General features: G+C 41.8%; 1 protein-coding gene across 1 annotated transcript in view; it reads left to right on the top strand.

Annotated features, from left to right (window-relative positions):
* Positions 1 to 19,391, top strand: part of XRN2 (5'-3' exoribonuclease 2) — a 100,025-nt gene that overhangs the window by 9,948 nt on the left and 70,686 nt on the right. Inside the window, exons 2-15 of the mRNA XM_074989293.1 lie at positions 148 to 275; positions 579 to 690; positions 5,176 to 5,287; positions 6,099 to 6,157; positions 6,237 to 6,326; positions 7,485 to 7,557; positions 7,681 to 7,731; positions 8,108 to 8,265; positions 8,658 to 8,732; positions 8,829 to 8,962; positions 9,094 to 9,151; positions 9,235 to 9,342; positions 15,053 to 15,097; positions 16,592 to 16,729. Of these exons, the coding sequence (XP_074845394.1) occupies positions 148 to 275; positions 579 to 690; positions 5,176 to 5,287; positions 6,099 to 6,157; positions 6,237 to 6,326; positions 7,485 to 7,557; positions 7,681 to 7,731; positions 8,108 to 8,265; positions 8,658 to 8,732; positions 8,829 to 8,962; positions 9,094 to 9,151; positions 9,235 to 9,342; positions 15,053 to 15,097; positions 16,592 to 16,729 (1,341 nt within the window). The remainder of the gene's footprint in view (positions 1 to 147; positions 276 to 578; positions 691 to 5,175; positions 5,288 to 6,098; positions 6,158 to 6,236; positions 6,327 to 7,484; positions 7,558 to 7,680; positions 7,732 to 8,107; positions 8,266 to 8,657; positions 8,733 to 8,828; positions 8,963 to 9,093; positions 9,152 to 9,234; positions 9,343 to 15,052; positions 15,098 to 16,591; positions 16,730 to 19,391) is intronic.

Genomic DNA, 19,391 nt, shown 5'->3' with positions numbered 1-19,391 from the left:
AAGTTGTGGGCTGATGTTCTACAGTTATTTGCTCCTTCGTATTTTTTTTTTAAATATAATTTGGGTGTGGTGTGTTTGAAGCCTGTTTGAAAATAAAACTGTTGCACATATGGCAAATACCGAAAGGGCTTGTTGTTGTGTTCTCAGCCTAAAGAATGCAATGGAATCAAAATTCCGGTTGATACCAGCAAGCCGAATCCCAATGAAGTAGAGTTTGATAATCTATATTTGGATATGAATGGTATTATCCATCCATGTACACATCCCGAGGACAAGTAAGTGATTCTTTTGTCCCTTCATATGTAGCTTGTATTATACACATCTCATAGAGCTGGAAGAGACCTCGGAAGATAGAGTCTAGTCCCCTGCCCGCCTGTCAGGACCAAGCACTATTTCCGCCCCCTACCCTGGCTTTCTTTTTTTTTTAAATAAAATCTATTTGCCCCAGATCATTAAATGGCCTCCCTCAAAGATTGAGCTCCCAACCCTGGGTTCAGAAGGCCTATGCTCAAACCACTAAGCCATGCCTCTCCCTCCCTTCTGTTGGAACCTTAACTGGATGTCTTGTCAAATTATAGGCCAGCTCCCAAAAATGAAGACGAAATGATGGTTGCCATTTTTGAGTACATTGACAGACTTTTCAATATTGTCAGACCAAGACGGCTTCTCTACATGGCAATAGATGGAGTGGTAAGTACTGAAATGTTTGTTTTGATTCCATGTAATGCTTGACTGCTAAGGTTAATGCTCTCTACTTCCATAAGCTATTGCTAAATGAAGTTTAGCTTTTCGTTTAATACCTGTTGTTTCGATTACCAGACACAAAATTAAGACTTCAGCTTGGGATATGCCAAGAAAATAAGAAATAATAAGAAAAGCTTTATTGTTTACTGTATTATATCTGGATGGAGGGTTGTGTGGAATAGCCTCTGCTTTGCTTCCTTGGAGCACGAGCCCTTTGTAAATAAGGGCCAGTCTACTGGTCCCTTCTGGTCTTAAGTCTTATGAATCTATGAAATGATGGGCAGTTTGCACAGTTAGAAGGCTATGAAAGATCAGAAACTCTGTGTGGACACTTAAAATTTAGCAGATATAAAAAAAAAAGTTTTTTTGAGGAGTAAAGGGACTTTGAAGTAGCCCGAGCACTTCGAAGTACCAGCGGGTGAGCTGCAGCTACACGCAAGCCGGCACTTCGAAGTTTAACACTTTGAAGTTGCCGTGGGGGAGAAATAGCTTAATGAAGTGCTGCATATGCACTGCAGCACTTCATTTGTAATCTCCCAACACCCTACTTACCATGCGCCCTTCGAACTTGGGAGCTAGTGTAGACACAGCCTATATGTATCCGATCAACTTTGGCAATGATGCATTAACTAACGTCTTTGATCAATGCATTATTAAATAATAGTTTGGGGTTCATGAGGAAAATAATAAGATGCATTATAGGAGACTGCTCCTCCTTTCTGCATGGGACACCTGGGGTCAGTGAGGCACAACCAGGCTGCCGCTTGGTTCCCAGCTCTCCCCCACACACGTCTACTCCCTGCTTGTGGGACTCAGGAAGCTGATGAGCACATGGCTCGTCAGTTTCCCAGGTCCTGCTAGTGGCGGGGAGACAAGAACCAAGCCTGCTTGCCAGCTCCCCTGTGCTGGTGGGATCCGGGAAACTGACCTGCCATGTGCTGGTCAGTTTTTCTGGGTCCCACAAGCTGCAGGGAGATGGGAACCAGGCTGCCACCTTGTTCCCACTCCCTGGGACTCTGGGAGCCAGGAAACTGACCAGCCCTGGTGGACTAGTCGGTTTCCTGGCTCCTGCAAGCCTAAGGGAGCCAGAAACTAGGCTGCTGCCTGGTTCCTGTCTCCCCTGACCTGTGCAAAATTTAAGTTACGCAGGGGCTGCGAGGAACGCGACCCCCACGTAACTTTGAGAGTCTATTGTACTATGACTAATTGGCAGAAGCTTCAGGAGACACACAGGCGGTCCTTGGTCATACTAGGGTAGATTTGTATCTGGAATTCATTCTGCTTTCACCTCATCCCCATAAAGAAACAGAGAGGTGGCCAAGATCTATGAGGGATAGCCAAAGGTAGAGGGTCACGCCTGGTGGGTGGAGGCGGGGGCAAGAGGAATTTCCAGACCTCATTCATCATGGTAATCTGGAAGTAAATGATTTTATCAGACTGGTCACATGATCCCTCTGGGTCTTCCTTCGAGGAAGTTGCTAAGAAGCATCATCTTGATCAAGCTCATTGGTAATGCTGTCCCCTAGAACATCCCAACATTACCAATGTGTGGAATATTTTTCTTCTGGCTTCCAGGGTCATTTGTTGTAATCTCTGTATTCCTATGGCAAAGCACTAACACAAGCATGCATTGCTGTGCCTTTTAGAGACCCCAAAACACCAGAAGTAAAGTTAGCCCTTCGATCTGGTAGAGTAGAAAATACTAGAGCCTTGCCTGTTTTTTTTTGGGCAAGGGAACACATTTTCTTGAAATAGCCAAACATGGGCAACATTTCATTAAAACACTTTTGCTGATTGAGGTCCTTGCAGTTCAGTTAGAACACTGGTGTTCTCTGTTAGCCAGTGAATGGTTTAAGTGAACAGCTTGGTTCACCATCTCAGCCTTGTGCTCTGCAAACCATCTTTGTCCCCTCAAAATGGGCTCTTCCATTTTTGCTCCATTTCTGAAGATCTTATCTTGGGGTGCTTCACAGGGAATGTGGTGACTAAGTCCTGATAAAACTAGCAATCAAGGCATGAGTAAGCCTAGAGGCATAGAGGACACTGATTGGCAGGTGCCCAGCCAAGCAGCTGGAGGTCTAGAGGGAGGTGAGGTAAAAATAGAGGAAGTTGGTGTCTGCTTCTTGATTCAAGAGAATGCATTGCTTTTGGGTCATCTCTGGAGCTGAAATTTTTACTACAAAAGGAGAAAACATTATACTAGGAGTTCAGATTCTGAACTTCAGGAATTTTGTGCATGCTTGGGCATATTTTCCATGTCTCTCTATGTATCAGATCAAGAACTCAAACCAGTCTTAGAGAAGGGAGAGAATGTATTGTCACATTAACATTGCAAACACTTATTTTTGCTAGGAAGAGGCCAATCAGTACACAGGGTTATCCAGTCTCAAATTAAGCTTTGTGGAATAACTAAGACCTTGAAAAATGAAACATTTAGACTCTAGCACTGTAGTTTTGCAATGGATATTCCAAAAATATTCTTCTAGAAATTGGAGCTATGGACCTTCAGTACTCCCCATTTCTTGGGAACGAGAAAGTAGCAGCAGTAAAAACTTGATAGCAGTAGAAGTTTCTTGCATCCAGCCTATTGCTTCTGTCTGTAATTGGGGAGAGACTGTTTTTGGTGGCTTTTTTTAGGAGATGAATGCCTGGAAAGGAGTGAGGAAGTTGAGATACAAGTTATGCCTTCAGACTAGAGGAGTTTGTCCTTTGTGAGGGGCGGAGGAGGGATCTGCTACTTTAATACAGTCTCCCTATCTAAAAGGAAGGGCAATCCCCAAAAGACTAGAAGTGTAGTTCTGAATGGCAAAAGAGCTTGGAGCAGCGTTCATCAATTAGGTGCTGTTTAGGAGCTCTTGGCCACTTAAAGGTGGGAAGGATGCTGGATTTACTGGTTCCCCTTCATGCTCTAAGACAGTGGTGTCCAATGGGAATTGAAAGATTGCCCACACTTGTGGTTGTCATCTTTTTATGTTCACCATAGCCTCCCTCAGCACCCTCCAAATAAATGCCCTTTGCCAGAGTCAGGCAACCCCAATGCCAGAGACTCACCAAAGCTGCTCTGGCTGGAGGAATGACTGGAGGGGCCACTGGGGCCGCAGTGGCTGGAGCGGGAGCTGCTGCCAGAGCTGGAGCCACCACACGCTTCTCCCATTGGGGTGGAGCATGTGTGCGGGCTGATGTCACTCGCATCTGGCTCTCGGAGGAGCCACTTTTAACGGCTCCAAAAGCCGCATGCAGCTCCGCAGCTGGAATTGCCACACTGCACTGTGCTGTTCGCCATGTGACAAGCGATGAATGTATTGGACACCACAGCTCTAAGACTTCTAGGGCTGATAGCCTTCTTCAGGATATTGATCCATATGGGCGGCTAAAAGACTGTGTTTCCCCCCGCTTAAAAGGATGGTTGAAATCTGAGTGGTCAGAAGCCTTATACTTCTTCTGTGTTTTAACACTGGAGGTATTAAGGCTTTATTTTGAAGTCCTAGTAACTTTATCCTATACCAGGGGTCAGCAGCCAAATAGCAAGAAGGTAAAAAACTCAATAATTCGAGGGCTGCATTGCGTGTGAATATGAGATGCTCACATCAACCATACTTTTTGTAACCCCGATTTTAAGAGCAGCGCGCACACGCAACGCTTTGTAAGGAGATGCATGTTTACTGCAGGACATTCACAAACTTTTTTTACACATTCTGTTTGTGCCACTGTCTTCCTGAGTTTCACTCCTGAACCTTCCCTCTCTCTGGAGGACATTAGGGGGAAGTTATCCAACATTTCAAGATAACAGAACATTTGCTATTTAGATATGAGTTGTTTGTTTTTGAGCTTTTAGATGTTCACCGTTTATCGAAAAGAATCGGAAGGTTTTTTAACTTTGCAATTGTAGAATCAGGAGCCACAAAAAAGTCCTTAAAAGAGCCACCTGTGGCCCTGTAGCCTCAGGTTGCAGACCCCTGTCCTAGACCACATGAGTGAGTCAGGAAATCCTGAGTTCTTACTAGTAGCTTGAAGTTGCTACAACAGTAGTGGAGCTGGCAGACCACTGTGACATTTCAGAAGTTTCCAGGAGAGCGTACTTCATTTCCACCTGACTTTATCAGCCAGTAGTGAAGACCAAGAATCCTCATTTTTTTCCTGCTCCATTTTTGAAGATCAAACAACTTGCTCAGATGTTAGTTCAGGGAAAGGATTCAGTGATATCAGTGCTGGCTTCCTGAGGACTTACAACTACAGGAATTCATTTAGAGGAAGAGAGAATGTGGAAGAAGGTGGGGGGGGGGGGGTGGCGGCTGTAAAGATGTAAAACTTTTACATAATGTATTGTCTAAATAACCCCAGAGCTGTATCAAGTCAAAGAAAACAACTGAGTGGATAAGTGAAAAACCCTAAAATACAATGTTGAGTAAAATACTTTGATGTACACTTTAGGCTCCCCGTGCAAAAATGAATCAGCAAAGATCCAGAAGATTCAGAGCATCAAAGGAAGGAGTGGAAAGTGCAGAAGAGAAGCAAAGAGTAAGACAAGAAGTTTTGGCAAAAGGTACAGATGTTTAGCATTGGGTATGAGGCACTCAGTAACTGATGGATTTACGTGTTAGTGGCGTCTTGTTTTGAAATGGACGTGGTTTTTAACTGTAGCAGCGTCTAGATAATACAGCAGAATGTACGATTTACTGCCTGTTTTTCCATGTATGCTGTGCCATAGATGTAGTGTAGCATAGCATAGTAACTTTTAAAAATACATCCTTACTCCAGTGAGCTTCCAGTCTAAGGCTTTGTCTGTACTAACTCCCGTCATCTATCTAATCTATGCAACTTCAGCTATGCAAATAGCATAGCTGAAGACAATATACTTACTGTGGCATCTTGTGTGGAGTAACGTTGATAGAGACAGCTCCTTCCATTGACACCTGCTACTCTTCTTTTGCTTTTGAAGTACCTACATCAACAGAAGAATGCTCCGAGATTGATTTATTGTGTCTATGCAGATGCAGTAAATTGACAGCTATTGGATCCTCCATGTAGTATCCTGAAACGCATTGTGCAAAAGGCAGATGGCCCTTCTTTCTCCCATGTACCTCTGATTTGTCCTTATATGTTCTACAAAAAAGCAGTCATGTAGCATTTTAAAGACTAACAAAATAATTTATTAGGTGATGAGTTTTCCTGGGGCAGACCCACTTCAGATCTGGAAACAGTAACTTGTTACGGTGTAGGAAACAAAAATAGCTTTTAGTGTGTCTTGTGGCTTTTGACCACTCTGTCAGATAAGCTATGTTTTTTTCCTGCAACAGTGGCTTTAATTTCTTCTGATTTATTTTTGATGCGTTGTGTTAAATCTCTTTCTGTAGGTGGCTTTCTTCCCCCAGAAGAAGTGAAAGAGAGATTTGACAGCAATTGTATTACACCAGTAAGTAGTCTTGTACTTTTACCAGCTATGGCTAACACCTAAATGATGGGTTAATTTATTTTCTTCAATCACTTTTTAGGGAACCGAGTTTATGGACAATCTTGCTAAATGCCTTCGCTATTATGTTGCTGATCGTTTAAACAATGACCCAGGGTGGAAAAATTTGACAGTAAGTTTCACACTTTAATACTCAAGAAAATTAGGTGGTTGTATTTGTCTGAACTATAGTATGATTGAACAGTGTAAATTTAAAGAGTAGATTAGCCTTGTCTCCTAGCACTCTGGCGTTATTGCAGATGGGGGTAACTTACACAATACGATTTTTCACCCAAGAGTGAAATTTCATCTTAACACCATCCAGTAAAGACGTTTGTTTGATTTTATATAAAAATGGTGTTTTAAGGATCACAGTAATAGGATTTTATACTGGAAGCAAAGGTACAGTGCCTCTAAAGATATGAGTTAGAAGTATAAGAATGTTTTTCTTTGGGGAAAACCATCTGAGTACAGAATGTGTGCTTCCCTCTCCTGCCCCAATATATTGGATTTTTAACTTGTGTTCTGTCTTGTGTAGGTTGCATGCCTGAGTTCTTTGTCTCTTGTATTGCAAGTGAATGGAGAATAAGACAATATGACGCAACAAAAATTATTGCTGTCATTTTTATTAGCTTTGTTTTTACTATTAAGTCTTTTCGCTGGCTCATAAAAATTGCATTTACTCTGTGTTGGAAGGACAGAGCATTCAGCCTCTTCAGAAACTGTTGACTATTCCATTTTCCATAAATGGGCTATTAAAATAGGGCTGGGAGGAGAGACAGTTCCCTCCATAAGCAACTCGGTTTGTGAACTCCACTGTTGGTCTTTCTGGGTACTTATGTAGTTTCATCATGGTGGTGCCTGAGCATCTGAGAGTCCAGAGCTCTAAAGGAGGTTAGGGGTTGGGGAGGGGCAGGGATTTTGTGCACGTTATCCAGTGTAACTTTTGTCTGAATTTTAAACTTGCTTAGAAAAGCTGGGATACTTTACAAAAAGGTCTCTCCTAATAATTTTAGACAATACACCATGATGTGAAGTTAACGTAGTGTTTGAATAGAACTGGTAATTTTTTTTGTTTTGTTTTTTAAGTAATGTACAAGTAACAAGTGGCTCTTGAATTGGGTGCAATGACTATGAAATAAAGGCAATTTTAGGTGAAATTACTAAATGGTTTTTCAAGTGTTTGGCATTCAGATGGTCAAGACATGATGATTCTTAAATGATTACTGCTTTTTTTTTTTTACTGTACTGTTGTCACTCAAATGTTGACATAGCTCTAAACCTTTTACAGGTTATTTTATCTGATGCTAGTGTTCCTGGTGAAGGAGAACACAAAATCATGGATTATATCAGAAGACAGAGAGGTGAGTTAATTAAAATGTGTACATATTTATGGTACACAGTGTTCATAATGTGTTTTCAGAAGACTTGACACAATTCCATATATAATAGCTTGATTTGACCACAGTTACTTTCCTTTTGTTTAGCTCAACCAAACCATGACCCAAACACTCATCATTGTTTATGCGGAGCTGATGGTAAGTTGTCCTCCTCCTATGTTACCAGTAGGGCTGTTGATTGAGTTTTCTTCTACTGTCAGCTTCTAGATGGTGAATAAGCAAAATGCGAAGGACAGTGCATGTAATTGAAGTATCCAAAGGATTGGTTAATGCACTTTTGGAGGCTCTATTTTACTTCTGGATGGGCAAGATCTTAATATTCATAGCTGAAGAACTAGTTTATATCCATAGTATTGAATGACACTGATTTTTATACGACAGTATTTCAAAATGTACTGCGTGCATCCACGTGCCTTGCTCACAGTTGCTGGAAATTGAAGACACTTGGTTCTTTAACTCGTATGTGAACACATGCCTGATTTTTATTACTTTTCTTTTTTGCTCTGGTTACTAGCTGATCTGATCATGCTTGGACTAGCTACCCATGAACCAAACTTTACTATAATTAGAGAAGAATTTAAACCGAATAAACCCAAACCTTGTGGTCTTTGTAATCAGTTTGGACATGAGGTTAAGGATTGTCAAGGTTTACCAAGAGAGAAACAAGGAGAGGTAAGAGTTTTATGTTTGCAGTAGTTCAATTGTAAGCTCAGCTGCAATAAGTTAAATGTTCACAGATGTGTTTTGTGTGTTGAAGTACAGTAGCAATAATAAAAAATCAGGTAATTCCATTGATAAGTAAAAAAACAGTGCTGACCCTTTATTGTGGTACAAATTTGAAATCAGCTCACTCTTTCATTACCAGTTAGTTGGGCAAAATTACCAGTAAAAGTCAAAGCTTTGTCAAAGTAAAAACAGAAAAGAAAAAAATATCATACTGATTTCAGGAATTTGACTTGTATCTCTATCCTTAATCCTTTTGACTTATCTGTAATATCCATCCAGAAATTTTTAAAATGGGCCAGTATGTGAGGAATATTTTTCTCTGTTCTTTTGTATTGCAGCATGATCAGTTTGCAGATTGTCCTCCTGGCTCTGAACAAGAGTTTATCTTTATCCGATTAAATGTGCTGCGGGAGGTATGAGAATATTTTGTTTTCTAAAGTGGCTTTATGTAAAGTCTGTCTTGTAGTAGCATCTGACAAGCTTCACAGTGTCTTTGTTTGTTGTTGTAGTATTTGGAAAAAGAACTAACTATGGCCAGCTTGCCTTTTACATTTGATATCGAGAGAAGCATAGATGACTGGGTCTTCATGTGTTTCTTCGTGGGGAATGACTTCCTTCCTCATTTGCCATCTCTGGAGATCAGGTATGTAAAACCACACTATATATGTACATGAAAAGGTTTATTTACATTTTCTTCTGTAAATATATCTAGCATGGCTGCAAGTGAGTGCTCTATATACTAAAAATTTAACTTTTTTATTCTTTTATTCACAGGGAGGGGGCAATTGATCGTCTGGTTGGCATATATAAAAACGTGGTGCACAAAACTGGGGTATATTTCTACCTTTTTGTCATGATTTTGTCATGGTCTTTCCTCTCCTTGCCACATGCATTAGCTGTTTTCTTACTTTGCAGGGGTACCTCACAGAGAGTGGTTATGTCAACCTACAGCGTGTACAGATGATCATGTTGGCTGTTGGGGAAGTTGAAGATAGCATTTTTAAAAAGAGGAAAGATGATGAGGTAAAGCATTTATGATCTAGGAGTTTCAGCTTAAATAGCTTGTATTAGAGGTACGCCATGCTAACAAGGGAGGAGTGGAGGAGGGACTGACCAGGACGCTACATAGCAGTCAAGGAAGTCTCCTGCTTTCTGCAGTAGACAGCCTGTCTCAGTTGCTCGGACCTGGCTCCTGCTCTTTTCCAAGGGGTGCAAGAGGAGTGCCCTGAAGGGCAGGCCATGGGGTCAGGAGCAGAGCAGGATGTTGTACCCCATGAGCACTGGCCTTCCTGATTGTCAGTGCAGGTTCACCCATTTTCCCCTGTTCAGGCTGTGCGCCTTTGTAGCACGCTGAGGGCCCAGGGCCAATTGCTGTTCTGTTGCTTGTGAGTGAGTGTGTGTGACAGTTCTGACTGGTATGGGAGTGGGGATCAGAGTTTCCCTGGGTGCAGTCTGTGGATGTCTGCTCAAAGTTCCCACCAACCTCCTCAGCAGAGGGGTGGAATTGTCAGTTGGTAGCTGCCACTGGTGTGCCAGGAGGAGGAGTGAGATGCATTTGGAACTGGTCCTGGCAGCAGAGACGGTACTTGCAGAACTTTCTTCACTTCCTCTGCTGGCTAAAGTCCTCTCTTGGTCCTGTAACCTTGGCTGTATCAGATCTTTGCATACCACAATAGTGTCTTTGTGCCCCCAGTTTTGGAACTTCTGGTTTTATGCAGTGTTTCGCAGACTTCAGAAACTGGTTTTTCGTTGGAATTGTCTATCAAGCTGTCCGGAAAAGTCACAAGCATAAGTGGCAACCCCAGGCACACTGTGAGGGAACAGGGTATAGACGTCAAACTGGTCATGTCATAGAATTTTTAGATTTCAGCTAGTGAAGTGGTAAGTGTGAACTCCTCAACCACTGAAACGGAGTTGCAGACAGCCCGTTGGTACTCTGATCTGTCTTGCCATCTAGGTAAGCTTACTCTTGTGATGTCCCTACGCCAAGCATCATGACAATATTCAGGTTACTCCCCATCCCAAAGGAGCCCAGGTCACTTGTACTTCAGATTTCAGACCAAAGGCAATGCTTGTAGTTAGTCCTGTAATATTAATTAGAGTCGCTAACCAACCAAAAAGAAATGAGTTACTGACAAGATTAAAGTGGATATAAACATGCACAAATAAGTTTTTTGTTTTTTTTTTCAAAAAGTAATAGCTGCTATAATATGCAAGCTCTCTGTGCCCTTTGGGGCGGACCCAAGTGAAGCAGCTTGCACATCCCTTGCTTATGCTTAAGAATTTTCTCGTTTCCAAATTCCAAGCATTGTAGTGATAACCCCCCTCCCCCACATTGACATTGTGGAGGGCTGAGAGCTTGGGAATGTATCCTCTTCCTGGGAGTTGGAAGAGGCAGTCACCCAAGGATTTTGTCTGCTGATGTTCCACACTGGCTTGTCTGCTGTCTGTAAGCCACCATTTGGTGCGGAAGTGATGACACCTCTTCCATGAAATTTTTAATGTTTCGCACTTGGTAATGTTTTTCTCGTGACTATGGGGTTTCATAGTTTTAATAAATATTTTCTCTGCAATTATAAAATTACGTCAGTTATTTTTATAAGATGGGACGTATTGTTTTAAGCATCCTACAGAAGGATGCAGCCTCATGCAAGCGTTTTATAAAATTGAAACAATTAACTCTTATCACCATCAATGGTATAATAATAATATACGTGGAGATACACATCTCAGAGCTGAAAGGGATCTTGGGAGGTCGTCCAGTCCAGTCCCCTGCACTCGTTGTAGGACCAAACACCCCTCTGCCCTCCCCCACTTTTTTTTAAATATAATCTATTAGGCCCCCATCCCTAAATGGTCCCCTCAAGGATTGAGCTCACAACCCTGGGTTTAGCAGGCCACTGCTTAAACCACTAAGCTATCCCTCCTCCTTAGAGCAGGTGGACCAGACTGGTTTCTGGTTGCGCATCTGTCACCCTTAGTGTGGCTCAGGAGCACTTGGTGTGAGCTGGCATCTTATCTGCCAGCAACATAGTTGCCACATTGAAAGAGTTTCTTGTATTGCATGGTGATGTAGGAAACACTGATAACGAAATAAGACTAGTATCTTGACACAGAATTCCCTTTCCCACCTCTCCACTCTCCTCATTGTGTTGTCATCTTAGTGAATAATTCTGTTGCCTTCCTTTGTTTCTACCAGTACCCAAGAAATATTCTAGTGACACTGATAACAGCAACGAAGGGTCCTGTGACACCTTATAGACTAACAGAAAAGTTTTGAGCATGAGCTTTCGTGAGCACAGACTCACTTCATCAGATGCTGGTCTTCGAAATCTGCAAGGCCAGGCATAGATAAGCCAGAGCAAGGCTGGGGATAACAAGGTTAGCTCGGTCAGCAAGGGTGAGGCTTACTACCAGCAGTTGATCTGGAGGTGTGAACACCAAGGGAGGGGAAGCTGCTTTTGTATTTAGCCAGCCATTCACAGTCTTTGTTTAAGCCTGAGCTGAGGGCGTCGAATTTGCAGATGAATTGTAGCTTAGAAATTTCTCTTTGGAGTCTGGTCCTGAAATTTCTTTGCTATAGGATAGCTACTTTTAAGTCTGCTACTGTGTGGCCTGGGAGATTGAAGTGCTCTCCTATGGGTTTTTGTATATTGCCATTTCTGATATCTGATTTGTGTGCGTTTATTCTTTTACATAGAGACTGTCCAGTTTGTCCGATGTATATAGCAGAGGGGAATTGCTGGCACATGATGGCATAAATTATATTGGTTGATGTGCAGCTGAATGAACCCGCGATGGTGTGGCTGATCTGGTTAGGTCCTGTAATGGTGTTGCTGATGTAGTTATGTGGGCAGAGCTGGCAACGAGGTTTGTTGCGTGGATGGGTCCCTGAGTTAGTGACTGTGGTGTGGTGTATAGTTGCTGGTTAGGATTTGCTTCAGGTTGGCAGGTTGTCTGTGGGCAAGGACTGGTCTGCCTCCCAAGGCCTGTGAAAGTGGGGGATCATTGTCCAGGATGGGTTGTAAATCCCTGATGTTGCGCTGTAGATGTTTTAGCTGAGGACTGTAGGTGATGGCTAGTGGTGTTCTGTTGGTTTCTCTCTTGGGCTTGTCCTGTAGTAAGAGGCTTCGTGGAACACGTCTGGCTCTGTTGATCCATTTTTTCACTTCCTCAGGTGGGTATTGCAGTTTCAAGAGTGCTTGGTAGAGATCCTGTAGGTGTTTGTCTCTGTCGGAGGGGTTGGAGCAAATGCGGTTATATCTTAGTGCTTGGCTGTAGACAATGGATCGTGTGGTGTGTCTGGGATGGAAGCTGGAGGCATGAAGGTAGGCGTAGCGGTCAGTGGGTTTACGGTACAGGGTGGTATGGATGTGGCCATCGTGTATTAGCACTGTGGTGTCCAGGAAGTGGATCTCCTGTGTGGACTGTTCCAGGCTGAGGTTGATGTTGGGGTGAAAGTTGTTGAAGTCCCGGTGGAATTCCTCCAGAATCTCCTTCCCATGGGTCCAGATGATGAAGATGTCATCAGTGTAGCGTAAATACAGATGGGGTGTTAGTGGATGAGGGCTAAGGAAATGCTGTTCCAGGTCAGCCATGAAAATATTGGCATATTGAGGGGCCATGCGGGTACCCATAGCTGTGCCGCTGATTTGAAGGTATATATCATCGCCAAATCTGAAATAGTTGTTTGTGAGGATAAAGTTACAGAGCTCAGCCATCAGGTGTGCTGTAGCATCATCAGGGGTACTGTTCCGGACAGCATTTATTCCATCTTTATGTGGGATGTTGGTATAGAGAGCCTCTACATCCATGGTGGCTAGGGTAGTGTTTTCTGGTAGGTCATCAATGTGTTGCAGTTTTCTCAGGAAGTCAGTGGTGTCTTGGATGACACTGATGTGATTTTTATTTAGTTAATGAACAGCACTTTTGAAAACACAGGTCTGGTTAGTTTTCATGCTGCAGTAACATGGGAAAGTTTTGAGCTTTCATAGGCACCGGAGTGATCTTAAAGGAAAGATTTTATTTCATTGGGTATTTTTCAGTTCATAATTTAGTTTTTTTCAACCGCAATGGTTTGAAAATTCTTCTGTTTGAAAAGTATACTTTTTCCTTGCCTATTGCTGGTATGTGAGTAGATTTTTTTTTTTTTCAAGCCCTAATAAATAGTAGTAATGAAAATAATAAATAACTCATGATTTCAGTGCAGGAAATGAGCGTGACATGCTACATAACATAAGTGTAAAGGTGTCCTTGACTTGGAGCACTTAATTCTGCGTAAAAGCTGGTTAGAAGTGACCATATGTTCACTCTTCTGCTTTGTGTTAACCATGTAAGTGAACTTGTTGGATTCTTCTGAATGTAATATGCCAATGACTGTTTTTGTGTTCTGAAAGCATTCATAGTTAATGCTGTTAGCATACAAAAATAATTGCATTTGTTTAAAGCATCTTTTTTCCAGCAGATATTTTTTGACAAATTTCTTGCTGAATGTTTTGGGGTAGTTTGTGGTTTGTATTAAACGTGGTTAAATTCTCGAGAAATGTATTATTTTCCAGTTGTAATCAGCGACTGTGACAGTGCTACTTTTTTCAAAAGGGGTCCTTTTGGCATTTTCAAACAAATTCAACTTCTTAAAATGGCCATCAATAACAACTTGCTACACTGAAGCGTTTTGGTAGCATGTGGATTATTTTGCTGGAAAATACAAAGCAAACTATCCTAAAATAGCTTATTCATAAAAAGAGTAGTACAACACCTCAATCAAGGGAACAGAAATTTACTGAGTATCCAGTCAGAAAAATACTGTTTCACTGTTGGCAAGGTGTACTGTGTGTCATAATCACAGTCTGGGCTTATTCAGTTCAGAAAAGAGAAGACTTAGAGGGGCATGATAGTGGTTTTCAAGTACCTTAAAGAGGGTTACAAGAAGGAGGGAGAAAAATTGTCCTCCTTGGCCTCTGATGATAGGACAAGCAACATTGGGCCTAAACTGCAGCAGGGGAGGTTTAGATTAGACATTAGGAAAAAACTTCCTCACTGTTGTGGTGGTTAAACACTGCAATAAATTATCTAGAGAGGTTGTGGAATCTCCATCCCTGGAGATTTTTAAGAGTAGGTTAGACAGACACCTGTTGGGGATGGTCTAGAATGTGCTTGATCCTGCTGAGAAGGCCGGGAACCGGACTCGATGACCTCTCAAGGACCCTTACAGTGCTAGTGTTCTGTGATTCTGTCATTTTCAGTATTATTTGGAAACTGCAGAAGCAAACAATGCTGGTTGGCGAGCAGGCTTTGGAACAAGAGCCAGGATCTTAAAATGAAAATGAAGGGCAGGAACTTTTTGTGCCACTGACAATTGTGAAACATGTCTCTACTGGTTTCTGTAGTACCTACAGCCAGTTGGACAAACTGTCAAAACTCTGGCGCAGCATCTTTGCACATGTGCTTAAAGGCATTGTTGTTACGGTGCAATTGGTTGGATATTGTGAGCTGTATTGAAAATTCTTAAATTTTGGGAGGTATTTTCCGTAGGATGCTAGTGTAGTTTAGAAAAGCCATCGACCAGTACCCTTAGATGGGACTGAGTTCTGTTCTGCAGGCCTGATAGGTTAGTAACCATGACACCTACTCAGACTTCTTTGTGTGGTGATTAATGAAGGGTCTCAGGAAATACTTTTTCTAAAAGACTTGTAAGACTAGATTACTTCAATTATTTTTACTCTTGTTTTAGGAGAACTTCAAAAGACGACAAAAAGAAAAAAGAAAAAGAATGAAGGTAAATTTAAGAACTCATGTTAACAGGCACCTTTATACTGTGACAAACAGTTTTTAGTCTCATTTCACTCAACTAGGTAAAATTGCAGTAACAAATTGGCGTCGCTTTTGCTTGACTGTGAACTGTCTTGGTATTTTATAAAAAAAACTTCTATTTTTTAAAACAACTGCAGAATATAGTGGAAAAATCACAATTAAATGTAAACCTATTTGAAACAGGCGAGAAAAGGTTAAGTTGCTCGAGTGTAACAATAAATCAGGGACTTTGGAGTATAGATACAGCTGCATAATGTGACTACAATATCAAATACCTTTCAGTGCCAGTTGCTCGAAGAGATTGTGCCATTGGGTTACAAAAAGTGTCAACAACCAGCAGAGAGGACAGAAGATGTGCCCCTTAATTGAGTGCCTGATTGAGTTTAATTTTCTGCAGTCAGTTTAGTAAACACTTAATGCTAAATCAAGTTTGAACCTTTGAACCAGCAAGTCAAAACTTGCAGAGGAAACCCTTATGCAAATTTGGTCACATTATGACTAAAATATATGCTACCTCTCTGAGACTATGTACAGGGTTAGTCACAGTAGTTCAAAATCCCACAATCACAAAGGCAAAGTGTTGGTTGTGACAGACTTAACATGTACTTGTGCAGGTTAAATATTTAAATTGCACTGAATTTACATTTTTGTACTGAATGTCTTTTCTAACTTTCTCAAATGGAGTTTGGCATGTTCATGTCAATCTAGGGTTTGTTTAACAAACATGTTACAGGATATCTCATTCAAGTGGGTGCAGCTTCTTTATCATATGGTCTGCTGGTCCAGGAAACCCACTCGGACCCTTGGTTTGAAAACTGTGTGTTTAATGTCAGAATGCCCCAGCCATTTCCCAGAGCAGGATGTCTCTTAGCACTTCACTTCGTAGCTAGAGTTCTTGTGCCTCAAGGAAGGAGTGTCATAGGATCGTCTTCACTTGGTGTAGCCAAAGATTGTCATGCTTTACAGAGACCCCTTTTATTGAGTGTAGTGTGTATATTGCGTTTAGGCTTTAAAGTAAGGATCAGCTGAGTGTGGATATCAGAGTACAAGAAAATGAATTCCAATCTTCCTTGAAATGTGAATCCTGTTTTTCACTCCAATAAGTAGACTGACTTTCTTCAATTAAAAATATGTTTTTGTCATGTTTCTAGAACTCCATACCAAAATGTAAGTTTTGAGAGAGCATTTAATAGCCCCCCTTGAAAAATAGGAGAGCTTGAAATTATAAGTTCCACCTTATCCCATGGTGTATTTGACACACACATAAGATCTTGTTTAAGCATACTTGTTGTAAGCTTAGCTGACTGAATAATTGCGATCAAACTGTGCTCATTTTTATATTCTAGCAGCTGAGATAATCGAGATCTAAAGAAATATCACCTATATGTGCCAGTTTTTATTCTTGTAATCTCCAGTGTTGGATTTGTATCACCATGTGTATATTTGCTTGGTTTTGTAGAAGGATCAGCCTTCGTTTATTCCTGGTGGCCAGTTTTCGCCACAAGCTTTGGGGAGAGGAAATAGATCTAGTCCTCAGGCAATCAGTAACCCACGGCAGACAGCCTATGAAATGAGAATGCAGGACAAACAGAACTCGGTAAGTAGATGTTTTGATTTTAGTTGTAAATGTTAGAAGGAAGAAAGTAATGAGTATGCATTAATAATGAGTATGTATTAGAAGTAAACTAAATGTTTGATCACTCCACTTTCTTTTTTTGAAGAACAGTTTAACTATCTGTGTATTTAATCTGTTTTCTAAGTCTGCGCAGGTTTTGTTAATTTTACTATTTCAAATATCCATGATTTTAAGTATTTCTGGAAATGTAAATATAAGGGAAAAGATGCCATGCAAATCAAAAATAAACACCTTTAAGCAAACTTAAATCCTTATGTAAGATTATGGAGTTAATGTTTTTGTGGGCCTGTGATTTAAGAACTTGCCCTCCAAATAAATTCAGGAAAAATAAAATCAACCAAAGGAACTGAATTGGGGTTAATATTTTTTAAAAATACTCATTTGCGAATCTTTTTATTCGTACTGCTGTCAAGGTGTGTGACCTGCTGAATACCAGCCCGGTATGGCGTTATAATCTCTAGTTAGCAATAGAGCATTGTTGGGACACATGCATAGTGCTCTTTTGGTTGTTTTTGAGGTTATAGAAGACTCGCCCTAACCCTACAGCCTTTAAAGCACTTAATCTGATTGCCCTTAAGCACTGGGTGGGTCAGTGGTCCAATATTTGACCAAGGTGTTCCTGAATCCATAGAAAACATTCCTTCTCAAAGTTAACATGTTTTAGCAACTTCTCCTCTTCAGAGATATGATCTGAGCTCCGCTTTGCTCATGAGCACCAGTCTCAGATGCTTGTGGGCAGCCGAGCACAGTTCCATGTTACAGCTCACGTTGCATATTCGCAACCCTGATGGAGTCCAGTGAGGATGTGCAGACAGGGGTTTACAGGATTTTTAGTCCTTTTGCATCATCTGGAGAGTGGATGGTGATAAACAATTGTTCTTTTGCACCTGACTCATCTTCCTGGTGTTATTCTGAGTCCCACCTTGGGCAGGAATTTGGAAAAGGTTGAAAGGCTAAACTCTGTCGGGGTTTGTGTGTGTTGGACAGGTGAATGTTTGTTTGCCTCAGCGGAAGTGGGGGTGAATGTGTGAGGGGCATGGTGGCAGGAAAACAAAGGGGATGGGTTGTAGGACAGATAGGAAGAATAGGGACATAAGCTTCTGGCTCCATATTCTCTACCTTGGAGTATGACAGGCTTTCTTGGGAGAGTGGGGGCAGGTTGAACCTCTCCTTACCACCTAGCCCCAATGTGAGCTAGTATCTGAGATTGCACTCTCCTAGAGATGTCTGAGCCCCATGCCTTGCACCCTGGGTATATGGCAAATAATGGGGGTGAAGAGGTTTGCCTTACGGATTGGGGAGTGGGAATCCCTCTCCCTCCCTTGTGGCTCTTGGATTACATTGCACCTGTGCAGTGAGAGAGTTCGAGAATAGTGCAGAGCGCCAGAGATCAAACAGTACCTCTGTGCCTCCAGCACAGAGCACACGGGTCTTGAGTTCAAATCCACTCAAGGTTAGATGTTTTGAGATTCTTCTCTTCTCCACAAACATAGAATCAGAGAATACTGGGATTGTATGGGACCTCCAGAGGCCATTGAGTCCAGCCCCCTGCCCTAATGGCAGGACCAAGTACTGTCTAAACCATCCCTGAGAGAGGTCTGTCTAACGTGTTCTTAAATATCTCAGTCATGGAGATTCGACAGCCTCCCTTGACAATTTATTCCACTGTTTGACCACCCTGACAGTTAGGAACTTTTTCCTAATGTCCAACCTAAACCTCCCTTGCTGCAGTTTAAGTCCATTGCCTCTTGCTGTAACCTCAGAGGCCAAAAAGAACAAGTTTTCTCCCTCTTCCTTCTGACACCCTTTTAGATAGCTGAAAACCGCTATCATGTCTCCCCTCAAACTTCTCTTTTCCAAACTAAACAAGCCCAGTTATTTCAGCCTTTCTTCATAGGTCACGTTCTCCAGACCTTTAGAGGGGGTCCAGAAAAGACCGACAAGAATGACTAATTTCTCCACATCTTTCTTGAACTGCAGTGCCCAGAACTAGACACAATACTCCAGCTGAGGCCTAATCAGCGCAGAGCAGAGCGGAAGAATGACTTCTTGTGTCTTATTCACAACACACCTGTTAATGCATCCCAAAATGATTGGAATCTTGGTATTGAAGGATACAGCTTGCTTAGCAAGGATAGACAGGGAAGAAAGGGAGGAGGTGTTGCCTTGTATATTAAAAATGTACACACTTGGACTGAGGTGGAGATGGACATAGGAGATGGACATATTGAGAGCCTCTGGGTTAGACTAAGAGGGGTAAAAAAAACAAGGGTAATGTCCTGCTAGGAGTCTACTACAGGCTGCCTACCGAGGTGGATGAGGCTGTTCTTAAACAACTAACAAAATCATGTAGGGCCCTGGATTTGGTGGTGATGGGGGACTTCATCTACCCAGATGTATGTTGGGAAACTAATACAGCAGGGCACAGACTATCGGGTAAGTTCTTGGATTGTATTGAAGGCAATTTTTTATTCCAAAAGGTTGAAAAAGCTACCGGGGGGAAGCTATTCTAGATTTGATATTAACAAATAGGGAGGAATTGGTAGAGAACTTAAAAGTGGAAGGCAGCTTGGGTGAAAGTGATCATGAAATCATAGAGCTCCCAATTCTAAGGAAGGGTGGA

This window comes from Carettochelys insculpta, chromosome 3, assembly GCF_033958435.1.
Source record: "Carettochelys insculpta isolate YL-2023 chromosome 3, ASM3395843v1, whole genome shotgun sequence".
In the NCBI taxonomy this organism is placed as follows: domain Eukaryota; kingdom Metazoa; phylum Chordata; order Testudines; family Carettochelyidae; genus Carettochelys; species Carettochelys insculpta.
The sequence above is the reverse complement of the archived record's forward strand: the minus strand, read 5'-3'. Positions and strand labels throughout refer to the sequence as shown.